Source organism: Stegostoma tigrinum, chromosome 5 (genome assembly GCF_030684315.1).
Source record: "Stegostoma tigrinum isolate sSteTig4 chromosome 5, sSteTig4.hap1, whole genome shotgun sequence".
NCBI lineage: Eukaryota > Metazoa > Chordata > Chondrichthyes > Orectolobiformes > Stegostomatidae > Stegostoma > Stegostoma tigrinum.
The window spans coordinates 10296349-10321565 of NC_081358.1; the positions used below are offsets into that span (position 1 = coordinate 10296349).

Below are 25217 nucleotides of genomic sequence, written 5' to 3' on the forward strand. Positions count from 1 at the left end.
CTTTAATAGTTTATTTAGGCAATGAGACAAGGCAGTCTAATGGAGCAAAATCTGAAGGCTGTAATTAAATAACTACAATGAAAAAAATGTCACCTCTCACACAAATGTTGAGGTATTGACTACTGTACTTCTGTAACTAGGGAATGATATTTCAACACTTACGGATAAACAGTTCAGCATTCTGCTTGCCTTCAGAAAACAATCATAAAATCTGCAAAATGTCATATATGGTATTTTGTAAACTTAAAACTCATCACTGCTAAGTAAACAACTCTCATTACAATGAGCCACAACTTCACAAGCTATGGATTGCAACTGAATTGTTTCAAAAAGAAGATGCATACGCAATAAAATTACTTGTAAGGAGATTTCAAATAGAAATTCATACAAAGTAAAGGCTGAGGTAACAAAATGATGGTTGGCATGATATTGAGACAATCTTCCCATAATATCTGTTGTGTTCACTTGAGATAGGATGATTCATTAGATCAGGCTCCAAGTTGACAAGGTTCATCGTTCAACTCTGAGTACTGATGGAGCAATTCTAAATCCGGCCAATAAATATGACAAGGCCAGCAATTTACTGTTGTTCAAGGTATATTTTTGCTTATATTAAATCTTCCTGAAAGGCCACACCTGTGTGTGTGTGTGTGTGTGTGTGTGTGTGTGTGTGTGTGTGTGTGTGTGTGTGTGTGTGTGTGTGTGTGTGTCTCAATTATGTTCCAAATACTGTAATAACTACCAAATGTGCTGAAATGACACAATCACATTTTATCTTCATATATTCTTATATCTAATGATCTGAAAATCAATCCAGACATTTAGCAGTTAATTCTCCAAAATAGACTCTTTTCATTTTTTGCCTCTGCTGTTGACTGTTAGAGCAATGATTTTAATATGTTGCAAAATATTTTTACAGTCATTTTGGTTTATTATTTACATTACTAAGGACAAATAGGCAGCCCCTGGGTTACAAATGGGTTCTGTTCTTAAGTACATTTGTAAGTCAATTTCTTTGTAAGTCAGGACATTCATGTGTAAGTACGAGCAAAGGTTTGCATATTGGATTTTTAATATCATTATTTTTCTGGACTCTCACTTGTAAATCAGACATTTGTAAATTGGGGACCCCTGAAATGTTATGACTCACCTGGCCTTGTGCATTAGTCACCAGCTGAGAAGTCATCCCCTGCAGATTGGAGAGAGCAGTGCTGAAGGCCTGGGAGCCAGCTATGGAACCCATTGCAGCTGCTTGACTTGCGAGAGGGTTATTAACAAGCTGAAAAAGCAACGGCAACAATGTTAGTCTACAACACATGTAAAGGAACTTCAATGTAACTGTGATTTAAATGTGGATTTAACATAAGGATTTCCTTTTAAAATGTTACTCATTGTATTAATTTTACAATTGAGCATTAGCATTTCTCCCTTCTTCAACCATATCCAGAAATCTCTTAAATAAACTGGCTAATGCTTGCTTTCTTAGCAATAATTATAAAAATATTAATGATAAAATTAAAGTATCCCTGAGGTTGCTAACATGTTAAAGGTGTATTTGAAGAAGTGAATGTGACAGAGTGTGGAGATTTGGAAACCAATAACACAATCTTAGGTTTGTTCAACACCACATCAGTTCTATGACCCTTCGATCTTTTGCTTGTAAATTCTGTGTCCAATGCCACCTCTCAACTGAAGAAGGAGCGAAACTCTGAAAGCTTGTGTCTTCAAATAAACCCGTTGGGCTACAATCTGGTCAGAGATAATGGGAACTGCAGATGCTGGAGAATCCGAGATAACAAAGTGTGACACTGGATGAACACAGCAGGCCAAGCAGCATCTCAGGAGCATAAAAGCTGATGTTTTGGGCATAACCTGGTGTTGTGTGATTTTTAACCTTGTCCACCCCAGTCCAACACCAGCACTTCCACATCACAATTAGCCTTGTTCATTTTACATTCTTTATATTTGTTCTTTTCTTTCCTCTTTCACAGTGTTCAGTGAGTTAAACACTTATTTGTTCAGTCTTGTGTAGAAGCTGATGGATTTACTTGCTTTTTCCTTCAGAGGAGGTCACGTGTCAAGTCACACAGTTTCAACAACAAAGGAAGTGCACTGTATAAATCTGATCTATCAAAGCTGCAAACTATTTCACCTCTAAATTAGGCACCTCTTTGGTGGCAAAAGGCCTAAGCAGGTTTATAGCTGATGTAAGGCCATGGCTTGTAAGACATGCTCCAATTTCAGAGGCATCAATTATGCATTTTTGCTGAGAAGCTTAAATGCCTGAAATCTATGTTAATTATTAACAACATATTTTAGCATCCTCAAGGTGGCATTAGTACTTGAGTGCCAGAAGTGTTGAATACATTTCATGGTTACCTCCCATTGCTTTAGTCAATAATATGAAAAAAATGGATTATTATTTCACCTATTTTGCTTAATAAACAACAAAGAAGGCTTTCTAGCTCCTTCTGCTTAAAACAATTTTGCATTAAAAATTTACAGACAACTCTTTTCAGAAATGAAAATGTGCATGTATTTTGGAAGTTGTCAGAAAATTTTGTACTCAGAAGGGCACAAGTTCATTTTTATTATACAGTAAAACCTTCTGGAGGCTTTTAATCATCTCACTTAGAGACTCCTGAGAATTACCAAATGTATGCAACTAGGCTTTTTGCTCTATTACATCCAACTTGCATTTCAATTACTTTTTTAGCTTTATTAAATTAACTTCGAATTCACTGTGCAACTTTCCATTCACTTTTGCCATTACATAGCACATTGATGAATTATGGGCTGTTTCACTAATACAGAACATTTTAGGTAATGGTTGATGGATTGGGTTCATGTGATGGAGCTTTAATGTTTTAGTCAGACCAATCTCCACAGGTTGGCCAGGAATTTCCATTTCCAGCTAAAATTGTTTTAGGTCTTGATGAAATAGCATCATGAAACTGGACCATACAAGGGCCTCCCGCTGCAGTTCGCTATTTGCAGAGAGAAAGAACTTGGCTGACAGGTCAGCTCTTGCACTGGGTTGGTAGAGGGGGTTAATTGTTGATCCCTGAGGAGAGGCTTTGCATGTCCAATGGATTTTTTTTTGTTGTTGGAGCTCTTCATCTAAAACTGGAAGCTCCCCAAGGCTCTTTTTCTTGTGATTTTCAGTGGGGCCTTTGGGATTTGCCAGTCAATCTATTTAACACCTTACTTGTCTTGGCAAGATATGTTGTACAAGTTTCACTCATTTAAAACCCACATTTCATATTTTATTTGGCAGCAACTGTTTTAGATAGGAACTTTGATAACTAATGTCATCAGAATCAATATGCTGTCCATTGAACTTCTAACAGAATTCCATGTGCAACAATTCTGAATTTAGGAACTGGAGGTCTAACACCTACTTTAGATTGGAAATTCAGCCGGTCAACGATTGAATTTGTCTGCTACTGAAGTCCAAACTACATCTGTGCAGTCAGTGGAATCACACAACAGAGAAATATGAATGATCAAAGGGACAGTCAATCCTTCACTGACCACTTCCAGGTAGACAGTTAAAAAAACACCATTAGAGAAACTTAGGGCCATGATTGTCCCCACTGGCAGAATACAGTCAGAGGAAACTTTAAAGAAAGGAAAATGAGGAAATATAATGTTAAAAATTGATGAAAACAATGTATGGGTTAAATTATAACAACTAGCTCAAAGCTCACTCTTCTGAAAGATTTTTGTCCTTTACAATGTCCATGTATAATCAACATCAATAATTTGTTTTTAAATATCATCTTAATGCAGGAAAAGATGCTTCAGAAATTACCATTCACAGGATTCAACATGATATAACTTCCGAATTGAGGATTAGTTAGAGACAGAAAATGGAGAGTTAGTTGTATGTTCATTGCCATTAATTGTATGCAGATGGCAGACATTGACTGGGGCTTCAATTGTGTTCCGACAAATAGGAACTGACCAGAATTGAGCTGTCTCCTTAAATAAAAGCTTGTAAAATCTTCAAAGGTTGTGTTCAAGTTGTAATGTTCACCACTTGGCTTCTGAGGAGAACATGTTAGGAGAGAGGGGTCGAAAATTAAGGAAAAAAAGATTCAGACGAAAATTAAAATCCTAGTGGCATTTGTGGAAAGCAGAAGAATGCAAGCGTAAATTGTCAGGGTGTGATGTCGCTGTAATGTTGGAGTCTGAGCCTTATGGTCAATGGAAGAATGAAGCAGTTAATTGGACACAGATTAGATTCTTACCAAAGGGAATAAATGCATGGCTAATGTTTACTGCCTCCTATATTTAAAAAAATCAGAAGTAAAGTATTTTTAAGACAGATAACACCAAATTATTTAATGATGAAAGTTTGGACTTTCTGCTAGTGATCTTGAATTAAATCTACAAGAAAGATAATCTATTAATTGCCTTTGAATCATGCTTAGAATTTGATATATTCTTCCATGAAATGGCTCCATGTTTTCCAAAATCTATCATGTGCTTTAATAGGTTATATAAAAGACTGAAAAAAATTAATTTGGTGATTACTGTTTAGACTTAGTATTTAAATCATTGGACAGTGTTAAGGTGTTTCATTAGGACAGCTGGCCAAATCTCCAAGAAGGAGATACTGTTGTATTAGATCTCTTTTCTGATGAAGGGTCCAGGCCCGAATTGTCAGCTTTTGTTCTCCTAAGATGCTGCTTGGCCTGCTGTGTTCATCCAGCCTCACATTTCATTATCTTGGATTCTCCAGCATCTGCAGTACCCATTATCTCTGTTGTATTAGATCTCCTTTTTTTTCTCTTGGTACCTTAAAATTCTTATAGAAACAATTAATTCTTTCATCCTTTATGAAACAAATGAAGCATACTCTGTGATGCAAACAGCAGAAGGCTCAACGTATGCCAAATTTCAAATACTCCAGATAACGGACTCGGGCTTCATTACAATGGTAGGATGGAAGACAAGGCAAAAGAGAAAATTATCTGGTTATTACAGCATAAAATAAAATTAGAATGAAGTAACAAATGAATAAATTCAATGAACATCCAAGGGTTGGTGTTTCAGCTGTTACTGCAATATAGAAAACAATTCAAATCAAAGAGGCAAGGCCAAGGAAATGACACATAACTGAAGAAAATTCTGAGGAAGACAATGGAGACAAATTGGATCTAATTGTACTGGTCAGACAGTTATACTGGTGTATAGTGTCAGACACCTTTAACTGTGCAGTATTAGATATTGCTCCTACTTCAATCATATGTGGGATAAATTTGTAAAAATATTATCTTAATTCACTAAAGTAATGTGGGTTCAATGCAAAGTTAATGGGTATAGACTACCAATACAATTATAACAGGTCCAGAACTTCAACTCTGCCTCCCTTCGGACCACAGCCATGTTGGATTTTGGATAATTCTGGATTTCATTTTCGGCTGTGAGCAATTTGGGTGAAGCTAGATTTGGCGGGGTCTAGGTTCTGGCTAGATGGAGCAATGCACAGAAATGGCAAATTGGTAATTAGTTTGGACCCACACAACATTAATGCAGCAACTTGCCAAATTGTCTAAGTTATTTTTTTTAAAAATTGCTCAATCTTCTATACATCAATTTAATTATAAAATCATTGAGTTTTTAGATAGTGCCAGTTTCTGCACAATAAGATTTTAGGTATTCTATCTGTCTAACCACAACCATTATGCAGCAGTTTAAAAGTAGGAAAACACAAAGTATATCACTGTTACCTTATGATAAAACCTGGTGCTGAGTAAGGAAGGAAATTTCCATGTGTCAAAGATATGAGTAATAAGGAGATGCAAAGATTTTCAATGAATGAGAGAGGAAATTGGAATTACAGAAGGACTGAGAGAGCTACAAGTATGACCAAACTGAAGAGATTCTTTGTGAAGTTGTCAATCATGGGAAATGTAGAGTAAAGGGTTAACTATACCTTTACTCTAAAACTATTCGAGACAGGAGCTGTGTCATAGTGGTGTCAGATCACATGAAACGAGAGCTGAGTTGGTACAGTTAAAGATGTCCTATCTTATCAACTCCTGTACACAGTTGTGTTCAATAAAGCTAGTTAATGTTCACTCACGAGTGTAGACCTGACTTGATTTTACTATGTGGTGGCAACAATGACATATCTATGGAACTGGACAGAAGTGGCTTTTCTGGAACTGCAGTGGTGTGCTGCAGACAAAGGAGTTTAGGATCAATTCAATCACTGGACCAGTTTGCCAAACAACACAGCTACAAAGGCTCAACAGACTTGAGACAGCAATGAATTCTGTGTTAAACCTTGAAAAGCTTTCTGGTTATAGAGAGTCACAAAGAGCTGACAAGAGGTTGCCCAAAGATGCTGAGCTAAAAGAATACCACTGCAATAACAGGGGAACTATGCTGAAAAGCTCCAAATGCCATATCAGAAGCTTCCTGACATAGCATGAAGGAGGCCCATAAACTGAAAGAAGGTCTTGTCCACACTGCATAAAGTCAGGAACAAAAACAACATTGCTGGAAAAGCCCAGCAGTCTGGCAGCATCTGTGAAGGAAAGAAAGAGTTCACATTTCAGATCCAGTGATCCTTCATAAAGTCAAACCTGCCATCACTGTAGACCCTATTGAAAAATACACAAGGCATCCAATTTCAAAGACAAGTATGAACAGCAAGTTTTGTCTCTTGGGACTTCACATATCTGGGTTCCAGTTAATACTGGAATATGGACGTTGCTATCAATGACCTCTGCCATACTTTAAATTGGTCACAGGGTTACAGTCATTGTTGGGAGAACAGCCTTAAAATGACTGAGGAAACTTAGCCTGTTACATTCAGGGTAAACCAGCCTCAAAGTCAAAGGCTAGCTTCAGGCAATGTTATGGCACAAAGACAGGGACAGGTTGAAACATTGTATGTTCTCTATAAACAGCCATACTCACTGCTTAACCACCTAGGTATAACAGACAATTGAAGACATGCTGCAGAACAGCGTGATTTTAAATGTCATACAGCTGACTACATGGTGCTCTATAATGATGCCAGATCCCAAGCTGAACAGATCAACATGAATTTGTGTTGATTTAATACAGTTGAACAAGACAATGCTGCAAGAAATACATTCATTGATGTTTGTAGACAATGGCCTTGCTAAACTTGTAAAGAATATATTTTCAAACAGGATGTGAAGAGCACTTTCTGGCAATTTTCCTTACACAAGGACGCCAAACCATTGATTATGATCATAACATGCTATAGATACCATTGTTTTAATTGTCTGCCCTTTGACGTTACGTTCGCAGCCCACAATGTCTGATATTTTAGAAACTATGGAAGGCATTGTGCGCCACATGAATGGCATTCTCATCAATGAGTTCATTAAAGCGCAACTAAAAGAGGGGTAAATAGATGCTTAGAGTTATAGAGTCATAAAGTCTTGAAGCATGGAAACAGACCAATTGATTCAACTTGTCCATGCTGACCAGATTTCCCAAACTAAACTAGTCCTATTTACCAGCAATTGGCCCATGTCCCTCTAAACCATTCCTATTCATGTACCTGTCCAAATGTCGTTTAAATATTAAAACTTGACCTGTATCTACCACTTCCTCTGACTATTCAATCCATACAAGTGCTAACCTCTGTGTGAAAAAAATGCCCCTCAGGTCCCTTTTAAATCTTTCTCCTCTCACCTTAAAACTATACCCTGTAATTTTGAATTCTCCTACCTTAGGGAAAAGACCTTTGCTGTTCATCTTATCTATGCCCTTGTGATTTTTTAAACATTGATAAGGTCATCCCTCAAAATCCCATGCTTCAGGGATAAAAGTCCCAGTGTATCCAGTTTCTCTCTGTAATTCAAGCCCCCCAATCCCCATAGCATCCTTGTAAATCTTTCTGCACTCTTTCCAATTTAATAATATCCTTCCCGTAGAATTGCAACCTGAACTGTATGCAGTACACCAAAGGTGGCCTCACCAATGCTGCGTATAGGTGCAACATGACATCCCCAACTCCTAGGGTCAAAGCACTAGCCAATGAGGGCAAGCATACCAAACGCCTTCTTCACCACCCTGTCTACCTGAGATGTATCTTACAAGGAACAATGTACTCAAACCCCTAGGTCTCTCTGTTTGACAACACTACCCAGGGCTCTACCATTAACTGTGTAAGTCCTGCCCTGGTTAGTCTTGCAACATCTTGCATTTTTCCAAATTAAACTCCATCTACCATTCCTTGGCTGAATGACCTATTCCTGCTCCTGATTCATTTATTTCTATGAGTATAGAGTTAAGGAGAATCTTGAGAAAGAAACAGAATTTAGGGTTGCTACTTAATGAGAATGTGAAAACTTAGAATGAATAGGGATGGAGTGATGAGGTGTAGCAATTAAAGGAAGGTGGTTTTGGTGGTCGGATCATAAACACTGACCATTATTAGTGAGCCTATGGAACAGAGTGATTAAGGCAGAAGTTTTCCTCACCTGATGTCAAATACACTTCCAACCGGGCACAGTTGGACATTTTGGGGGATATTTTGCTCCATAAAATCAGCAGGAACATTACATTTCTAATGCTGATCTGGATGTCATCAGCTAACTCAATGCAGATCAGGATCAAGACAGATGCTCTTGGTTTGTACTGGTTAATGAATGAATTAACATGAATGTTCAGCATTATTTGCTGGATCACGTGAATGAATGTGGGGTGTCTGTAACTCGCTACTGGTACTAACTGGGAATTGTCAAATTTTTCATTTATTATAGTAACATTCACAGCAGAGGTGAATGACTGACTATTTCCAACATGAGGGAGCGTAACTAGATCATCTTGACATTCAGCAGCTGATGCATTGAATCCTCACTATCAACTTCTTGGGCCTCACCACAGATCAGACTCCGAATTGGATCAGCTTTATACATACTGCGGCTGCAAGAACGGGTCAGTATTCTCGTAACTCAACTCCTGATTTCCCAATGCCTACTCATCAACTACATTTCTTGAATGGCAGGACTGATGTATGAAGAGAAAATAGATCAGTCAGGACTATATTTACTGGAGTTTAGAAGAATGATGGAGGATCTAACTGAAACCTTTAAAATTTTAACAGGACCAGAAAAGATGTTCCTGATAAATGGGAAGTCCAGAACAGGGTTACAGTTTAAGAATGTTGTGTAGGCTATTTGGACTGAGCTAAGGAGAAATTTCTTTATGTAGAAAGTGGTGAGGCTTTGGAACTTTCTGGCATAGAAAGTGGGTGAGGCCAAAACATTGAATGTTTCCAAGAAGTAGATGACATAAATCTTAGGGCTAAAGGGTTCAAAATGTACCGCGTCAGAGCAGAAACAGGGTACAGATTTGGTCACAGTCATTATATTGTTGGAGCAGATTTGAAGGACCAAATGGCCCACATGCTCACAACTTCTGTTTCTAAAAGGCACAAGTTAGGAGTGTGATGGAATACTCTTCACTTGCCTCAATGAGTTCAGCTCCAGCTACATTCAAGAAACTTAGTGAAATCCAAGCCAAGGTGGACTGATGGATTGACGCTGCATCTACCATGTCAAGTATTCTTTCCAACCACCACAGGTCAATCTTGGCCGTAATGTATATCATGAACCAAATACACAGTATAAATTTATCAATATTTCATCAACAGCTCCTTCTACGTGACAACTTTTAGCCTAAAGAAGAATAAATGAGATAGGGTAAGGGAAAACCTACAAAGTCCACTCCAAGCCATACACTGTACTGACTTGGTAACCGATCACTATTCATGCATTGTGACTGGTCAAAAATCATTGAACTTCCTACTTAACAACACTATGTGTGTACCTTCATCTCACAGACTTCAGCGGTTCAGAGAATGGCTCATTACCATCTTCTTGAAGGTAAACTGTGAAGGGTAATAAATCCTGATCATGCCATTAATGTCCACAATCTATGACCAAAGAAGTCAGCAAACATACATTTTTAATTGTACTCCGCTTTTGGACCACCTAATAATATACAAATACTGCTAGATATTATAACAAATTGTGCTGGCTTGAGTTATAGAGCTCAACTTTAAGATTTGTTCCCCAAAATGACTTCAAGAAGAATGTCTTCAGCTGGAGAAATAATAGTTTGACAAACCAAGGTGTAAGGAGCCCTAATAGAATGTAAAAATGGTAGTACAAAACTTGAGTATTGCTGAAAAATTTTGTTACATTGTTGCAGCTTTTCATCGCGCACTCATCAGGACTAATGCAAGAAATATCAAAGTATGGGAAAATAACATTTATACAGTATAAGAGAAATGTGCTGATTTGTTGGGAAATGGAAATTCAGCACCGATATGATGCTAGGCAAGTTAGGCAGTGCATATCAAACAGCATAACGTTTTCACTGTTTGTAACAAGCAAAGTACTGACAGTACCCAATCAAGTGATGCATGCAAAATTAAAAATACTGTCCAACATTGGGTGTGATTCTGCAACTGAATAACATTTGCTAAATTGAGTTTGTGAAGAATTCCACTAACAACCAATTCAGGATTGTCAGTCAGGCTGGCAGAATTGCATCGTTATGTACAAAGACAGCTTTGCATATGAATATACAGGGTGCTGTTCTTTGCAGTGCCAGCCACAACTCAACAAAATAAGCTAACGCCATTTCTGGCTCATTTCCCTGAGAAATGCCTTGTCAAACCTGCTTAGTTTAAAATTTAAACAAAGCTTGTTAGTTTAGTGTCAGTTTTCATTAACTGGTGCATTCTCCACTATGAATTAGATTTCACTTGCTGACCAACAGGACTCTATTCTCATAGAGTATAAATATTGCTTTCCTTTTGTTTTGCTATTTCTTGCGAATTGTCCTTATGAGTGCTCGATGAAACATTTTTGACAAAATATATCTTTTTGTAGCGATTCTCTGTGTATATTCTGCTGACAAATAATTGGCAAATAATTCTTGAAATTCCTTTTTCTTTGAATCCCAAGTCTACTGGCTCAAGACAGTTCCTTCTCATCCCAAATACAAAATCTGATCTACAGTGACTTTTGTGAGAAGCACGAAAGGAAAGCAGGAGAAAAAGTGAAATGGGAAATATGCAAGGAACTGTGAAGAAAATGAATGAAAAATGAAAAGTCTGTAGGATAGATTAAAAAAGGAATCCTGTAAAAGTTGACAGTGAGTGTCATAAAGTGTACACATAAATGCAATTTATGCATGAGCTGTGCTGGATAAGCTGTGTGATTTTCTGCTTGAATGGTCCACGGTCTGTTGGTCAGTTCCACTTTATCTCTTACAAGCTACATGCTGATGAGTGAGAGGTGAAGAAGGACAAATCAAACAGTGTTTTGATCAAGACAGCCATGTCGTCAGCCTGTTTGGCACTGCCAAGAGCTAGTTACAGACAATTCATCCCGAAACAATGCATCTCCTAGAACCAGAAACAATCCAAGCTTCTTATCAATGACAAATGGCAGAATGGGATGCTGTGCTTTGCTATTGATGTTCACACACAATGTGATCTCCCAGTGGTGTGCATTTATGAGAGAAATGTAGGAGACGATGCTTCAGCTCCAAGTACAAATCCTTTAATTAATGAAGATTATTATGGGACGTCAACAAGCAGGAAAAAAATTCATTCGAAACAGGTCACACACATAAGCTATTTTTCTGGGAACCGTAACATGATAGACATTCATCTTGATAAGTGAGCAGCTATTGTAGAAAGGAAGGAACAATGAAATAGACTGCATGAGGATGTGATTGAAAATGTGATTGAAATTACATAGATTAGGTTAGGCTTCAGGTTTTTATTAAACTTGTTTGCATAATTGTGAAACATTCTGTGAAACCGCGTAATAAAAATATTTGTTTGTTCTTTTTAAAAGTATTCCCTGATGTATTTAATAGTCATTAACTGATCAGGTTTTATTAACACAACTTATTGTGATTCTATTATCAAAAATAAACCTTTTTAATACATGATCAATGTAGCTCTATGTCTAACCCAATTTATGATCATTGAACATAATATTAAAATGTTGAACTTTTTGATAACTTTGTTGGTGTATGCTAGCATGATGAAAGAAAGATGTTTCACATATATACGTTAATATCAGTTTTGGAATTTGAATTTTAAAATAGTGGCAGGTGAGTGTTGGTTATTGTGAAGAGTTTTTCTTTTTAAACAAAAAGTCAGAGAGTTCACTTGGAACAGTGACTAAATACAGAATCTTATCAGAATACAGACAATTTCAGACCCCTGTAGTATTAATGGAAATATGTTTATACTGTTGTGCAATTGACAAGTCAGGAAAACATATAAAGGCATCAAATTTGGTTTTAGTTTAGAGGAATTTAAGATTGAACCAGTTTTTAGTTCAGAAGACAGCATCGATGAGTTTAGAAATGACTTTAATTTCTCTTCTCAAAGCAGTTTAGGGCATTTCAGCGAACATGACATATCAGCAGAAGAGTTTCGTTTGTGAAACTTCTAAACCACGAGAGTTTGGTTAGAAAGATGCAGGTTATTAGAACTGAGAAAGCTTAGGATATTTGATATATATAAAAGTTAATGTTAACAGTTTTAGAAAAGGTTCATCCATAGTGGTGGACAGTAGGCAGTGTTTGGGCTCTGAGCCCACTCTGCCTGTTTTCCTCTATTTTCTTTCCTTTTTTAAAATTTTTTTAAAAATGCACTTTATGGAGACGACTGGGCTGTGGAGGTGATGGCATCAGGGTCATTAAGTATGGTATTAGCTAGAACCTGAAGTGAGACTTTGATGTTCGGCATTGAGGTGGCTGGTGTGCTGACGGATCCTTAGAGGTCAGCGCATTGAGGCATCATCGGGGTTCAGAGCAGTGAGCAGCAAAGCAGCTGGTGAGCCTGGATGGCAGTCAGCAGCGAGCCTGGCTGGGTCTCTGGCAGCTGGCTGAGAGCAGTGTGGAGGAGATCAAGCCAAGCGCAGAGGAGAGCATGACCAGTGCGGGGGAGAGATCGAACCCAGTTGGGCGGGGGGGAGAGAGCGCCCCAGCGTGGGGGCGAGACCGAGTCCAGTGCGGGGGAGAGATCAAGCCCAGTGGGGAGGGGAACAGATCAAGCCCAGTTGGGGGAAGATCGTGCACAGTGCGGGAGAGATCGAGCTCAGTGGGGGAAGTGTATGCCCAGCACAGGCGAGAGATTGAGCCCAGTGCTGGGGAAGAATGTGCCCAGTGTGGGGGAGAGATCAAGCCCAGTGGGGGGAGAGATCAAGCCCAGCTGAGGCAGGGGGGAGAGTATGCCCAGTGGGGGCTGAAGAGCATCCCCAATGCAGGGGAGAGATCGAGCCCAGTGGGGGGAACAGTGTGCCCAGCATGGGGGAGAGATCGAGCACAGTAGGGGGGGAACAGCGTGCCCAGTGCGGGGGACAGATTGGAGCATGGAGCATGTGCAAGTCCATGGCTAAAGAAGGGCTGTAATGCTTAACTTTTAATTTTCTGTTGTATTTTTCTACTTTGTACCTAAGATTTTAAACTTACATACATTTGTACCTAAGATAGTGCCAGGAAAAGCAACTTTGTACACTTCTCGCTGTATTCCTTTATCCTTGTACTTGAGATTAGGTGACAACAAAACCTAATTCTAATTCTAATTCTAATTACCTCCACAGAAAAGAACTTGTAATGTCAATTAAGTAGAAATGTAGTGGTTGAGATAAGTCTGTATTTTCTCTAGACTTGAATTTCTGGAATGTATAATACCTTAAAACAGTTTGAAACGTTGATTTGCTATGTATTTTGAGATTTTTCTAAATGTCTTTTATATTTAAATAGCTGGATAGTCTTTATTTTGTTTTTTTGTGTCATAAACTTTTTCACTATTCTTATAAATTCCGCAGCCTCATGTAACATTGTCCCAGTAACTAACTACCAAATGAAATAAACAGAAGAACATGTGATCTATCAAATCAAGTTTTATCCTGGATCTGACCTCTGCATTTGGACCATCATTTGGGATCATAATACTAGTCAATTTCTCACTAAATTAAACATTTTTCAAGATTAAAATTATTTATAAAAATTCCGAGCAGTGTGAGCTCACAAATTTGAAATGATCACTGCTAGTTTTGTGGGTGCTGCCTGGATTAAGCAGATTGATCTTAAACCGGTATAAAAGCTCACAGATAACACGATCATTACTGATCTTGGGTATAACTCACTTGGTTGATTACACATGGGTTGTACTGCTTTAGCTAATGAATACACAGCATCAGATAATCATACTTACTACCTGTTAACAACAAACAACCACAACTTTCACAGAATTAAACATTCTAAGGTAACATACAGAAGCAAAATTAGACAAAAAATATTGATGCTGAGCTAAGGAAAGAGATGTTAGGACAAGCATCTGGTGACAGAATTTAAGATGTAGCGGAGAGAATTGGGAAGGAGTAAAGACGAAATACAATTTCAAGAAGGAACACTGGAGTGTATAGATAGCTGCAGACATAGTCACCAAAACATGGTTAGGATGCACAACAAGGCCAGAATTGGAGAAACACAGAGTTCTGAGACTGCATTGCTGAACACAACTGCAGAGATAGAAATGGGTGAAACCTTGGAGGAATTTGAACACAAGGATAAGAATTCAACGGTCAATGAAATGAGAATAGTGAGTCAATGCCGATCAATGTCCTTGGATGAATAAACTTGGTGTGATTTTGAATACCAACAGCCAAGGTTTGGATGAGCTCAGAATAATGAAAGCTGATGTACGAGCACATAGATTTCTGAAAAAGACAGTACTTACAAGTTGGTCTTTCAAGAGGTGTTTCTGAGGTGGGCTTTGAAAATGAAAAATGAATGCAGCTGTACAATGCAACTCAATTTATTTCATGTTTCAGAGCCACTACTGTAATAAGCAAATAGGTTTTTGAGTATTGCTGAAAAAAGGCACATGAAACTTCAACAAAATGTCTTTTAACAGCCATAAGAAAGTACTGAAGTACAGTGCAGCATATGAATGGGACACCAATTGACTAAGAGGAGTTCAATACTCAGTTAGTTTCACTATAATAAAGGAAATCAACAAAAATACTCTCATAATTGAAATATACCCATAATTTCTGTTCGAAATTCGACTAAATACCCCCAAAACTTGTTTTGCTGGGTGATATGCAATGAGGATCTCTGAATGTTCAATCACTCGTAAATAATTCCTTTGTTTGCAGACGTAAAAGGGATGTTAATACATTTCAAATAAATATATAAAGTTACTGTACATCAATATCTGAGGAATACATTTCAAGTACAAGAAATTATTGGTGAGATGTTGTTTTAAATTTTTCTATTGGTGAACGATGCATAAATCCCGGCTAAATGTATTTGTATCTATTTCTTATTGTTTTGTGAACAGGTAATCTATTTTCACTGGCTTACATTTGTCATGTTGTCATTTTCCACAAGGATGGTTTACAGTTTCTCAGTACTTTCTGCTAACTGCACTGAAGCATAATTGCTAGTATTCTAAGGGAGCAGAAATACATGCATCAATTTGACATAAACTATGTAGATGCAGTGTAACATTATATAGATAAACAAATTCATCGGAAACTCCATGAGCTTATGTGCTCAATAAATATCACATTGCCATCTATTCACATTTTCCATTGAAAGAATTCTGTTTTGTTACAATCATCTGAGAATACGATTCGAACAATATGCAACTGATAACTGTGAGATCAGGAAATATGTTCTTTGTCGATGTCCAAGTTCTGCAATTTATCTGAGATAGCAAAGTGTAGAGCTGGATGAACACAGCAGGCCAAGCAGCATCAGAGGAGCAGAAAGGCTGACGTTTTGGGCCGAGACCCTTCTTCAGAAATCTGAAGAAGGGTCTAGGCCTGAAACGTCAGCCTTCCTGCTCCTCTGATGCTGCTTGGCCTGCTGTGTTCATCCAGCTCTACACTTTGCTATTTCAGGTTCTCCAGCATCTGTAGTTCCTACTATCTCTGCAATCTATCTCTTGTGTTTGTTGCTTTTGGACTGTGTTTTGTTATTTTGCTTTCTTGAACTTTCTTATTAACAATTATTAAGTTGATTTTCAAGCTCATGTTAATTTATTATGGTCAGTTTGACATTTTGATATAGCCCATGTATGCTATAAGCCATGGCTCAGCACTGGTGCACTCACTCGGAAGTCCGACGGTCATAGATACAAAGCCACACTCCAGGTACCTGATTACTTAGTCCAAGATGACAATTTAATGCTGCACTGTTGGAGTTTCCATCTTTCAATTTGACATTAAACCCATCAGCTCTTCCACATGGACATATAAGTCTCAAGCCAGTATTTCAAAGAACCATGGGGAAGTTCTCCCCTGTGGCTTGGGCAATATCTATACACCAAGCACATCACAAAACAGAAAACTATTTGATCATTATCACCTTTCTATTTTAAAGTTTGTGAATTGCAAATTGGCTGCTGTTTTTCCCAATATTATTTCAAAAATATTTTGTTGGCTGGAAAGCAGTTTGCAATATCCTGTGATCATAAAAGGTACAATATAAATATAAGTTTTTCCTTTATTTTCTTTTTAAGGACCTATCTCTCCTGACAACATCCAATTCCCATGCCTCTGCTCAAATATGACAACGTACGAGTAACACTGTGGAGGCCCATAATCAGATACTCCCTCCTGGGAGACTTCACCCCACACCTCCCTTAATGAGCCACTTTATGGAGGCATTAATCTGCATCATATATCTACGTATCATAGATTGTCAAAGTACTGACCCATTTACAGAATAATGCGTTTTTTTTTGTACAAGTTTCAAGAACACAAGGGTTACGGTCAGGGGACGGAAAGGGAACCGGCAGGCAGTGCAGGGATCCCCTGTGGCCATTCCCCTCAACAATAAGTATACCATTTTGGATACCGTTGGGGGGGACGACTTACCAGGGGAAAGCAGTGGGGCACAGGTCTCTGGCACAGAGTCTGTCCCTGCTGCTCAGAAGGGAAGGGGGAAGAGGAGCAGAGCAGTTGTCATTGGGGACTCCATAGTTAGGGGGACAGATAGGAGGTTCTGTGGGGACGAGAGACACTCACGCTTGGTGTGTTGCCTCCCAGGTGCCAGGGTGCGTGATGTCTCTGATCGTGTTTTTGGGATCCTTAAGGGGAAGGGGGAGCAGCCCCAAGTCGAGGTCCACATTGGCACCAACGACATAGGCAGGAAGAGAGACGGGGATTTAAGGCAGAAATTCAGGGAGCTAGGATGGAAGCTGAGAGCTAGGACGAACGGAGTTGTTGTCTCTGGTTTGTTGCCCGTGCCACGTGCTGGTGAAGCGAGGAATAGGGAGAGAGAGGAGTTGAACACGTGGCTACAGGGATGGTGCAGGAGGGAGGGTCTTGGATTCTTGGATAATTGGGGCTCTTTCTGGGCGAGGTGGGACCACTACAAGCAGGATGGTCTTCACCTGAACCAGAGGGGTACCAATATCCTGGATGATGGGGTGGTGGGGGGGGAGGAAATTTGCTAAGGCTATTCGGGTGGGTTTAAACTAATTCAGCAGGGGGATGGGAACCAAAATTGTAGTTTGAGTATAGAAAAGGTTGAGAGTAGGGAGGTCCGAAATCAAGTTTCAGGGACGCAAGATGGCAACGGCAAGCAAGAAGTTGGTTTGAAGTGTGTCGACTTCAATGCCAGGAGCGTCCGGAATAAGGTGGGTGATCTTGCAGCATGGGTTAGTACCTGGGACTTCGATGTTGTGGCCATTTCGGAGACGTGGATAGAGCAGGGACAGGAATGGTTGTTGCAGGTACCGAGATTTAGATGTTTCAGCAAGAACAGAGAAGATAGTAAAAGCGGGGGGGGGAGGTGTGGCATTGTTGGTCAAGGACAGTATTACAGTTGCAGAAAGGATGCTTGGGGACTTGTCAACTGAGGTAGTATGGACTGAGGTTAGAAACAGGAAAGGAGAGGTCACCCTGTTGGGAGTTTTCTATAGGCCTCCGAATAGTTCCAGATATGTAGAGGAAAGGATAGCAAAGATGATTCTCGATAGGAGTGAGAGAGACGGTAGTTGTCATGGGGGACTTCAACTTTCCAAATATTGACTGGGAACACTATAGTTCGAGTACTATAGATGGGTCAGTTTTTGTCCAGTGTGTGCAGGAGGGCTTCCTGACACAGTGTGTAGATAGGCCAACAAGGGGCGGAGCCACATTAGATTTGTTACTGGGTAATGAGCCTGGCCAGGTGTTAGATTTGGAAGTAGGTGAGCACTTTGGTGATAGCGCTCACAATTCTGTTATAGATAGAACATAGAACATAGAACAGTACAGCACAGAACAGGCCCTTCAGCCCACAATGTTGTGCCGACCATTGATCCTCATGTATGCACCCTCAAATTTCTGTGACCATATGCATGTCCAGCAGTCTCTTAAATGACCCCAATGACCTTGCTTCCACAACTGCTGCTGGCAACGCATTCCATGCTCTCACAACTCTTATGTTTACTTTAGTGATGGAAGGGGATAGGTGTAAACCACTGGGCAAGAGTTATAGCTGGGGGAAAGGCAATTATGATGAGATTAGACAAGATTTAGGGAGCATAGGATAGGGAAGGAAACTGTAGGGGATGGGCACATTAGAAATGTGGAGCCTATTCAAGGAAAAGCTCCTGTGTGTCCTAGATAAGTATGTACCTGTCAGGCAGGGAGGAAGCTGTAGAGCGTGGGAGCCATGGTTTACGAAGGAGGTGGAATCTCTGGTCAAGAGGAAGAAGAAGGCTTATGTTAGGATGAGAGGTGAAGGCTCAGTTAGGGCGCTTGAGGGTACGAGGTAGCCAGGAAAGACCTAAAGAGAGAGCTCAGAAGAGCCAGGAGGAGACATGAGAAGTTGTTGGCGGATAGGATCAGGGTAAACCCTAAGACTTTCTATAGGTATTTAAGGAATAAAAGAATGACAAAAGTAAGATTAGGGCCAATCAAGGATAGTGGTGGGAAGTTGTGTGTGGAGTCAGAGGAGATAGGGGAAGCACTCAACGAATATTTTTCGACAGTAATCACTCTAGAAAACGACAATGTTGTTGAGGAGAATACTGAGATACAGGCTACTAGACTAGGTGGGATTGAGGTTCACAAGGAAGAGGTATTAGAAATCCTACAGAGTGTGAAGATAGATAAGTCCCCTGGGCCGGGTGGGATTTATCCTAGGATCCTCTGGGAAGCCAGGGAGGAGATTGCTGAGCCTTTGGCATTGATCTTTAACTCGTCATTGTCTACAGGAATAGTGCCAGATGACTGGAGGATAGCAAATGTGGTTACCCTGTTCAAGAAGGGGAGTAGAGACAACCCTGGTAATTATAGACCAGTGAGCCTTACCTCAGTTGTTAGTAAAGTGTTCGAAAAGGTTATAAGAGATAGGATTTATAATCATCTAGAAAAGAATAAATTGATTAGGGATAGTCAGCACGGTTTTGTGAAGGGAAAGTCACAAACCTTATTAAGTTCTTTGAGAAGGTGACCAAACAGGTAGATGAGAGTAAACCGGTTGATGTGGTGTATATGGATTTCAGCAAGGCATTCGATAAGGTTCCCCACAATAGGCTATTGTACAAAATGCGGAGGAATGGGATTGTTGGAGATAAAGCAGTTTGGATCAGAAATTGGCTTGCTGAAAGAAGACAGAGGGTGGTAGTTGATGGGAAATGTTCATCTTAGAGACCAGTTACTAGTGGTGTACCGCAAGGGTCGGTGTTGGGTCCACTGCTGTTTGTCATTTTTATAAATGACCAGGATGAGGGCGTAGAAGGATGGGTTAGTAAATTTGCAGACAACACCAAGGTCGGTGGAGTTGTGGATAGTGACGAAGGATGCTGTAGGTTGCAGAGAGACATAGATAAGCTGCAGAGCTGGGCTGAGAGGTGGCAAATGGAGTTTAATGCAGACAAGTGTGAGGTGATGCACTTTGGTAGGAGTAACCGGAAGGCAAAGTACTGGGCTTATGGTAAGATTCTTGGTAGTGTAGATGAGCAGAGAGATCTCGGTGTCCATGTACACAGATCCTTGAAAGTTGCCACCCAGGTTGACAGGGCTGTTAAGAAGGCCTACAGTGTTTTAGCTTTTATTAATAGAGGGATCGAGTTCTGGAACCAAGAGGTTATGCTGCAGCTGTACAAAACTCTGGTGCGGCCGCACTTGGAGTATTGCGTACAGTTCTAGTCACCGCATTATAAGCTTTGGAAGCTTTGGAAAGGGTGCAGAGGAGATTTACTAGAATGTTGCCTGGTATGGAGGGAAGGTCTTACGAGGAAAGGCTGAGGGACTTGAGGCTGTTTTCGTTACAGAGAAGTAGGTTGAGCGGTGACTTAATTGGAACATATAAAATAATCAGAGGGTTAGATAGGGTGGATAGGGAGAGCCTTTTTCCTTGCATGGTGATGGCGAGCACGAGGAGGCATAGCTTTAAATTGAGGGGTGAAAGATATAGGACAGATGTCAGAGGTAGTTTCTTTACTCAGAGACTAGTAAGGGAATGGAACGCTTTGCCTGCAACGGTCGTAGATTCACCAACTTTAAGTACATTTAAGTCATGATTGGACAAGCATATGGATGTACATGGAATAGTGTAGGTTAGATGGGCTTCAGATTGGTCTGACAGCTCGGCACAACATCGAGAGCCGAAGGGCTTTTACTGCGCTGTAAGGTTCTTTGTTCTATGTTCTATATGGGAGCAGTAGCAAATGGGCCCTGTCAACCTGCTCCACCATTCAATACAATCATGACTGATTTTGGGCTTTAACATCGCCTCCCATATCCTTTGATTCCCTAAAAGGCGAAGGGTCTCGGCCCAAAACGTCAGCTTTTGTGCTCCTGAGATGCTGCTTCGCCTGCTGTGTTCATCCAGCTCCACACTTTGTTATCTAAAAGCCCATCTAGCCCAGTTGTAATAGTATTCAAGAATACCGTGTCCACAAACCACCAACGTACAGAGTTCCAAAGATTCACAGACCTGTAAGTGAAGAAATTTCTTTTCAACTCAGTCCGAAATGATTGATCTTTTATCCTGAGACTGTCACGGAGTTCTACATTTCCTAGCCAACAGAAACAAATTTTCAATACCTACCCTGTCAATTAGCCCTTTTAGAATCGTACATGTTTTGAGGAGAATGTAAAGATTCAATTACTCAACCTCTTATCATAGGTTAACTCGCTCACCCAGGCACCAATGGTGTGAACCTTTACTGTTCTCAGATTTTTTTTCCTTCTTTCACCTTTTTCATTAAGGGTTCTCTCAAAAACAAACAAAGTCTTGCAATCACAGATGTCATCATAATTGATTGAAAACACCTAAGAAGTACCTAAGACATCCCGAGAATGTGGTAAACTCTCAAAGCAATCATTAAAGAAAGCCAGGCGGATCTCTTGCGATCCTCGCCAACATTTATTCCTCACTCAACATCATCAAAATACAGCATCAGCTCATTGGTTTTGTTACTTTTCCTCTAATATAGTGTTAATGATTTATCTCAACGCCTTCGCTTAACTCATGGTAGAGACCCTGCATATATGAGACGGTACACAGTCGTTCATAACAAGTTACTGCACTTGTTATTTCTATGTATACCAGAACTCTCAGTGATGTTCACGTAGAAATAAACTGACATCCCATTACAAAGATTACCAGCAAGTGTGGAACATTGTCTTTCAGTGAATAAGACTCCTAATTGTCGCTGTGCTTTTGCCCACAATTACTGTCTGCTTACCTCTTCGTTCATACACTCAATGACATTACGTGCTTCATTAGCTGCTTCAGATGGGCTGGAAGAACAATGGCGCATCTCTATCACAGTTGACTGCCATCTTTCAATACTAATAATGAAAATGTATTCTCATTCCAGTTTATGCTACTTAAAAAGTGTATCTTTCTGTGAATTTGTTAGCAATTCACATGTCCATAACTACAGTGAAAATTGATTACAATAAATGCCTCCCTTTCTGCTGAATCCTCCACGTTACAAGCCATTTTGAAAGACTCAGTAGCATTTCAAATCTATCAGGTTGGGGTGAAATTTTACTCTAAAGGAAGAGACAGCTTTGCATTGGGTGGGAGAATGAAATCTGAGAATTCTGTTTCCCTGTACAAATCTGTGTTTATGTTGTCCATTTTCAACTTTCATTGAAGTAGGAAGGCAGGCTGGTGTTTTTAATGAGACTGTGACCCTCAATGACGTTCTACTTCAGAAACTTAATTGTTATTGCCTGGATTTCCTGAGAATTGAGAAACATGAAGTGAGAATTTGGTGGATCCAGAGGGTGAGTGCTTCCTGGATCCAGAGTCCTGCCTGAGGAGTCTTCAAAATTAGGGAACTTCTCTCAATCATTCCTAAGGCCATGGTCCCACCACCAGGCCTTCAACCTTGACTCCTGCCTGCCTCCAGATTCCCACCACAAAGAGACCTCTGATCACCCTCAACTCCAATCTCCCTCTCAGACATGTAATTGCCAATTCTTCAAAACCCAAAACCCTAAACCCCAAGCTTCCAGAAGGGATCATATACAGTAAATATGAATGGCCAGCTATATTATTGCAACTGCATGCATAAGACTGGAAAAACTGTTCCTTCACAGTAGACAGCTGTGATTTAACCAACTCCACACAAAACACAACAACCATCAGCAGAACAGGACCATCCTTTCCAGAAAGGGCAATAGATAGGCAACAACATTTACCAACAACTTGCAACACTTACCATCATTATGGTATTTCCTGGAGAAGGAATGTCGTGCCAACAATGAATAGACATCAGACAAACTGCCAACAACAATGTGTACCATTCGGAGGCCTGAATGCTTCAAAGATGATGTATGCAATGGTGCAAAAATGCAGCAGATTGGAATGGAAAAACAATTTTTCTGCTCACGAATGATATTTCTCTTTATGACCAGATATATTGGGTAACTTGTAGCTCCAAATGATAGTGTATGCAACTTTTGTGTTAATTTTATTAAAAGGGGAGAGGGGTGTTTGGAAAAATGCATATGTACACTGTGTTACATCCAATATGGGAGGAATACATTGTTAAATACTTCTTTCAGTGTCAATTTAGATTTTTGGAAAAGCATCCTTTTCATCCTTTTGTAACTGGGCTGCACCACCATTAAGTCACTAGTATCGATTTCTATTTTGACGAACTTACTAAAACTCAGGACAAGCAACACTGAGTCATTGATCAAAATGGCTCTCAAGGATCTCAAAAGCTGCTTGGCCCTCCCATTACTGCAATATGTTGTTTTTTTTACAGGAAATTTGTTGGTGAAGTAGTATAATACGGATGGCTGGTGAAACTTGTGAGAGAAACCACCTATTCCCAAAAACTTTATGAATGCTCAGTTAATTTAAGGGACTCACAAATCTTATACTTTTGCTGATCTCAATGGTACCTGACTTTGCCCTATTATATGCCTGAAGTACCCACATATTTATACAAATACCCATGCTTCAGCAAACTCACTTTGGTAAGGTTTATCACTAAATCAGCTGATTTATAATTTTTTGAATAGGGCTTTTAATTGTTTCAAATGGTCATTCCAAATATCACTGTTCACCAAGATAGCATCAGGCAAATCACACAGGAATCAGACGAGTTACCTCTTGATTTATTGGTCTCAGGAAATGGGTGGGGCATTTTTTTAGCCTGACTACCATCACTCATCTTTGGAAAATCTGTTTAACGTGTGATACTTCGTTAGATCAGGGATTAAAGGAGCGTACCAATATGTTTTTTTACAAATATATTTTGAGGTGAGAAATACGGCACTGTGAATTCTATTACTATAGTTTTCTGAGTGAGAGTAGGAATTGGTCTCTGTCACTGTGTTGATCCTTCTGTCGTCTGATGCAGAATCTCGTTGAATAATCAGACGAACACAACTGGGAATTCCAGCTCCTTTGACTGTGTTCACTCTGGTGGTGTTCCAACATGTACTAGATTTCTGCTTTCACCTGGGCCTGTTTCTGTGAAGCTAAACTGTAAGGGTGATATTCCTCAGGTGTGTTTTTTGCCTCCATTAGATCACGTAAGGCTAAGGTCATATACCTGGGTCTATCCCTACAGAGTCCCTTAAATTCTCTGAATAAGTTTGTTAGGTCATCTTGTTGCTGTGCCTCTAAATGTAACTGTCTGGGGTTGAATGTCTTGGCTAGGTCCTAGTTTATTTTGGTGCTTTGGAGGGTGTTTTGCACTGGGCCTGGGGAGTTTTCTTGCAATATCTTACCAAACCCATCACATTAATTACCTGCCCCAGCCCATGGCATCTGCCACTTTAGATTCCGGTCCAAATTTTACCACATGCTGTTTGCGAAATGACTTGTCATTCAATGGATATTGGTCAAAAACATCCCTTGTGTCCGCTCCATCTTTAAAAGGTCGCTGTTCACCTGGCCAAGCACTGGAATTGCAAAGCTGCCCTATTCAAGAGACAGAGTTTGAACATGTTAGAGAAGGGGAACATGGCACTGTGAGCGACCTTGAGGCTGTACATTTTTCCGACTGTGTTAGCCTTACCCCATGGACTTTTGCTATGGAGCCATAGGGCTGAGTTTGACTCTCTAACCAGACTGCACAGACATGGACTCCCTGATGAACAAGGATATCTCAGCTGAGAACTGAGGCAGCCCTTCTGGCCTATTTTGCTGAGACCCCCTCACTGATGCGTCTCTCCATCAGTGAGGGCTACTGACCTAAGGCTTTGAGACATGATTGCCTGCTTGCTGCACATGTTCTGTGTTTGCCACATAAGCTGCTGCCACATGGTGCAGGTGAGAGATTAATGCAGTTCACTGCCTTGCAGCATGGTGCCTAGCTCCAAGTCTGAGGATCACTCACCAGTAGGACAAACTACCTGGTTTTGTGACTGTGTTAATTGGCACAGTACAGCTCAATAAGGTAAAGCATTGACGCCATGAGCATCCAGATAGGTGACAGAGAGCAACTCTTAGATGCATCGTAGTCCAATTTGTTAGGTTAGTGCCTGTCTGTATGCACAGTGTCCTTGCAGTAGCCCTTCAATGCTAGTTGCTGATGTACCCTGCAATGCAAGCCTGTGTTTTTTGAGTGGCCTGCCAGCATATCAAAAAAATGCTAGGGTGATTGCGATGGGTGATGTCAGCTGTCAATGTTCGTGCATGAGGGGTGCATTTGGCTGGTGCCCCAAGATGCAGTTCGTTCGTATGTAACATGGAGA

The 25217-nt window shown here is 40.0% G+C and overlaps 1 protein-coding gene across 1 annotated transcript in view; it reads right to left on the reverse strand.

The window, feature by feature from the left end:
• pou6f2 (POU class 6 homeobox 2) overlaps nucleotides 1-25217 on the reverse strand; it is a 506133-nt gene that overhangs the window by 118323 nt on the left and 362593 nt on the right. The window contains exon 6 of the mRNA XM_059645822.1: nucleotides 1151-1279. Coding sequence (XP_059501805.1) covers nucleotides 1151-1279 — 129 coding nt within the window. The remainder of the gene's footprint in view (nucleotides 1-1150; nucleotides 1280-25217) is intronic.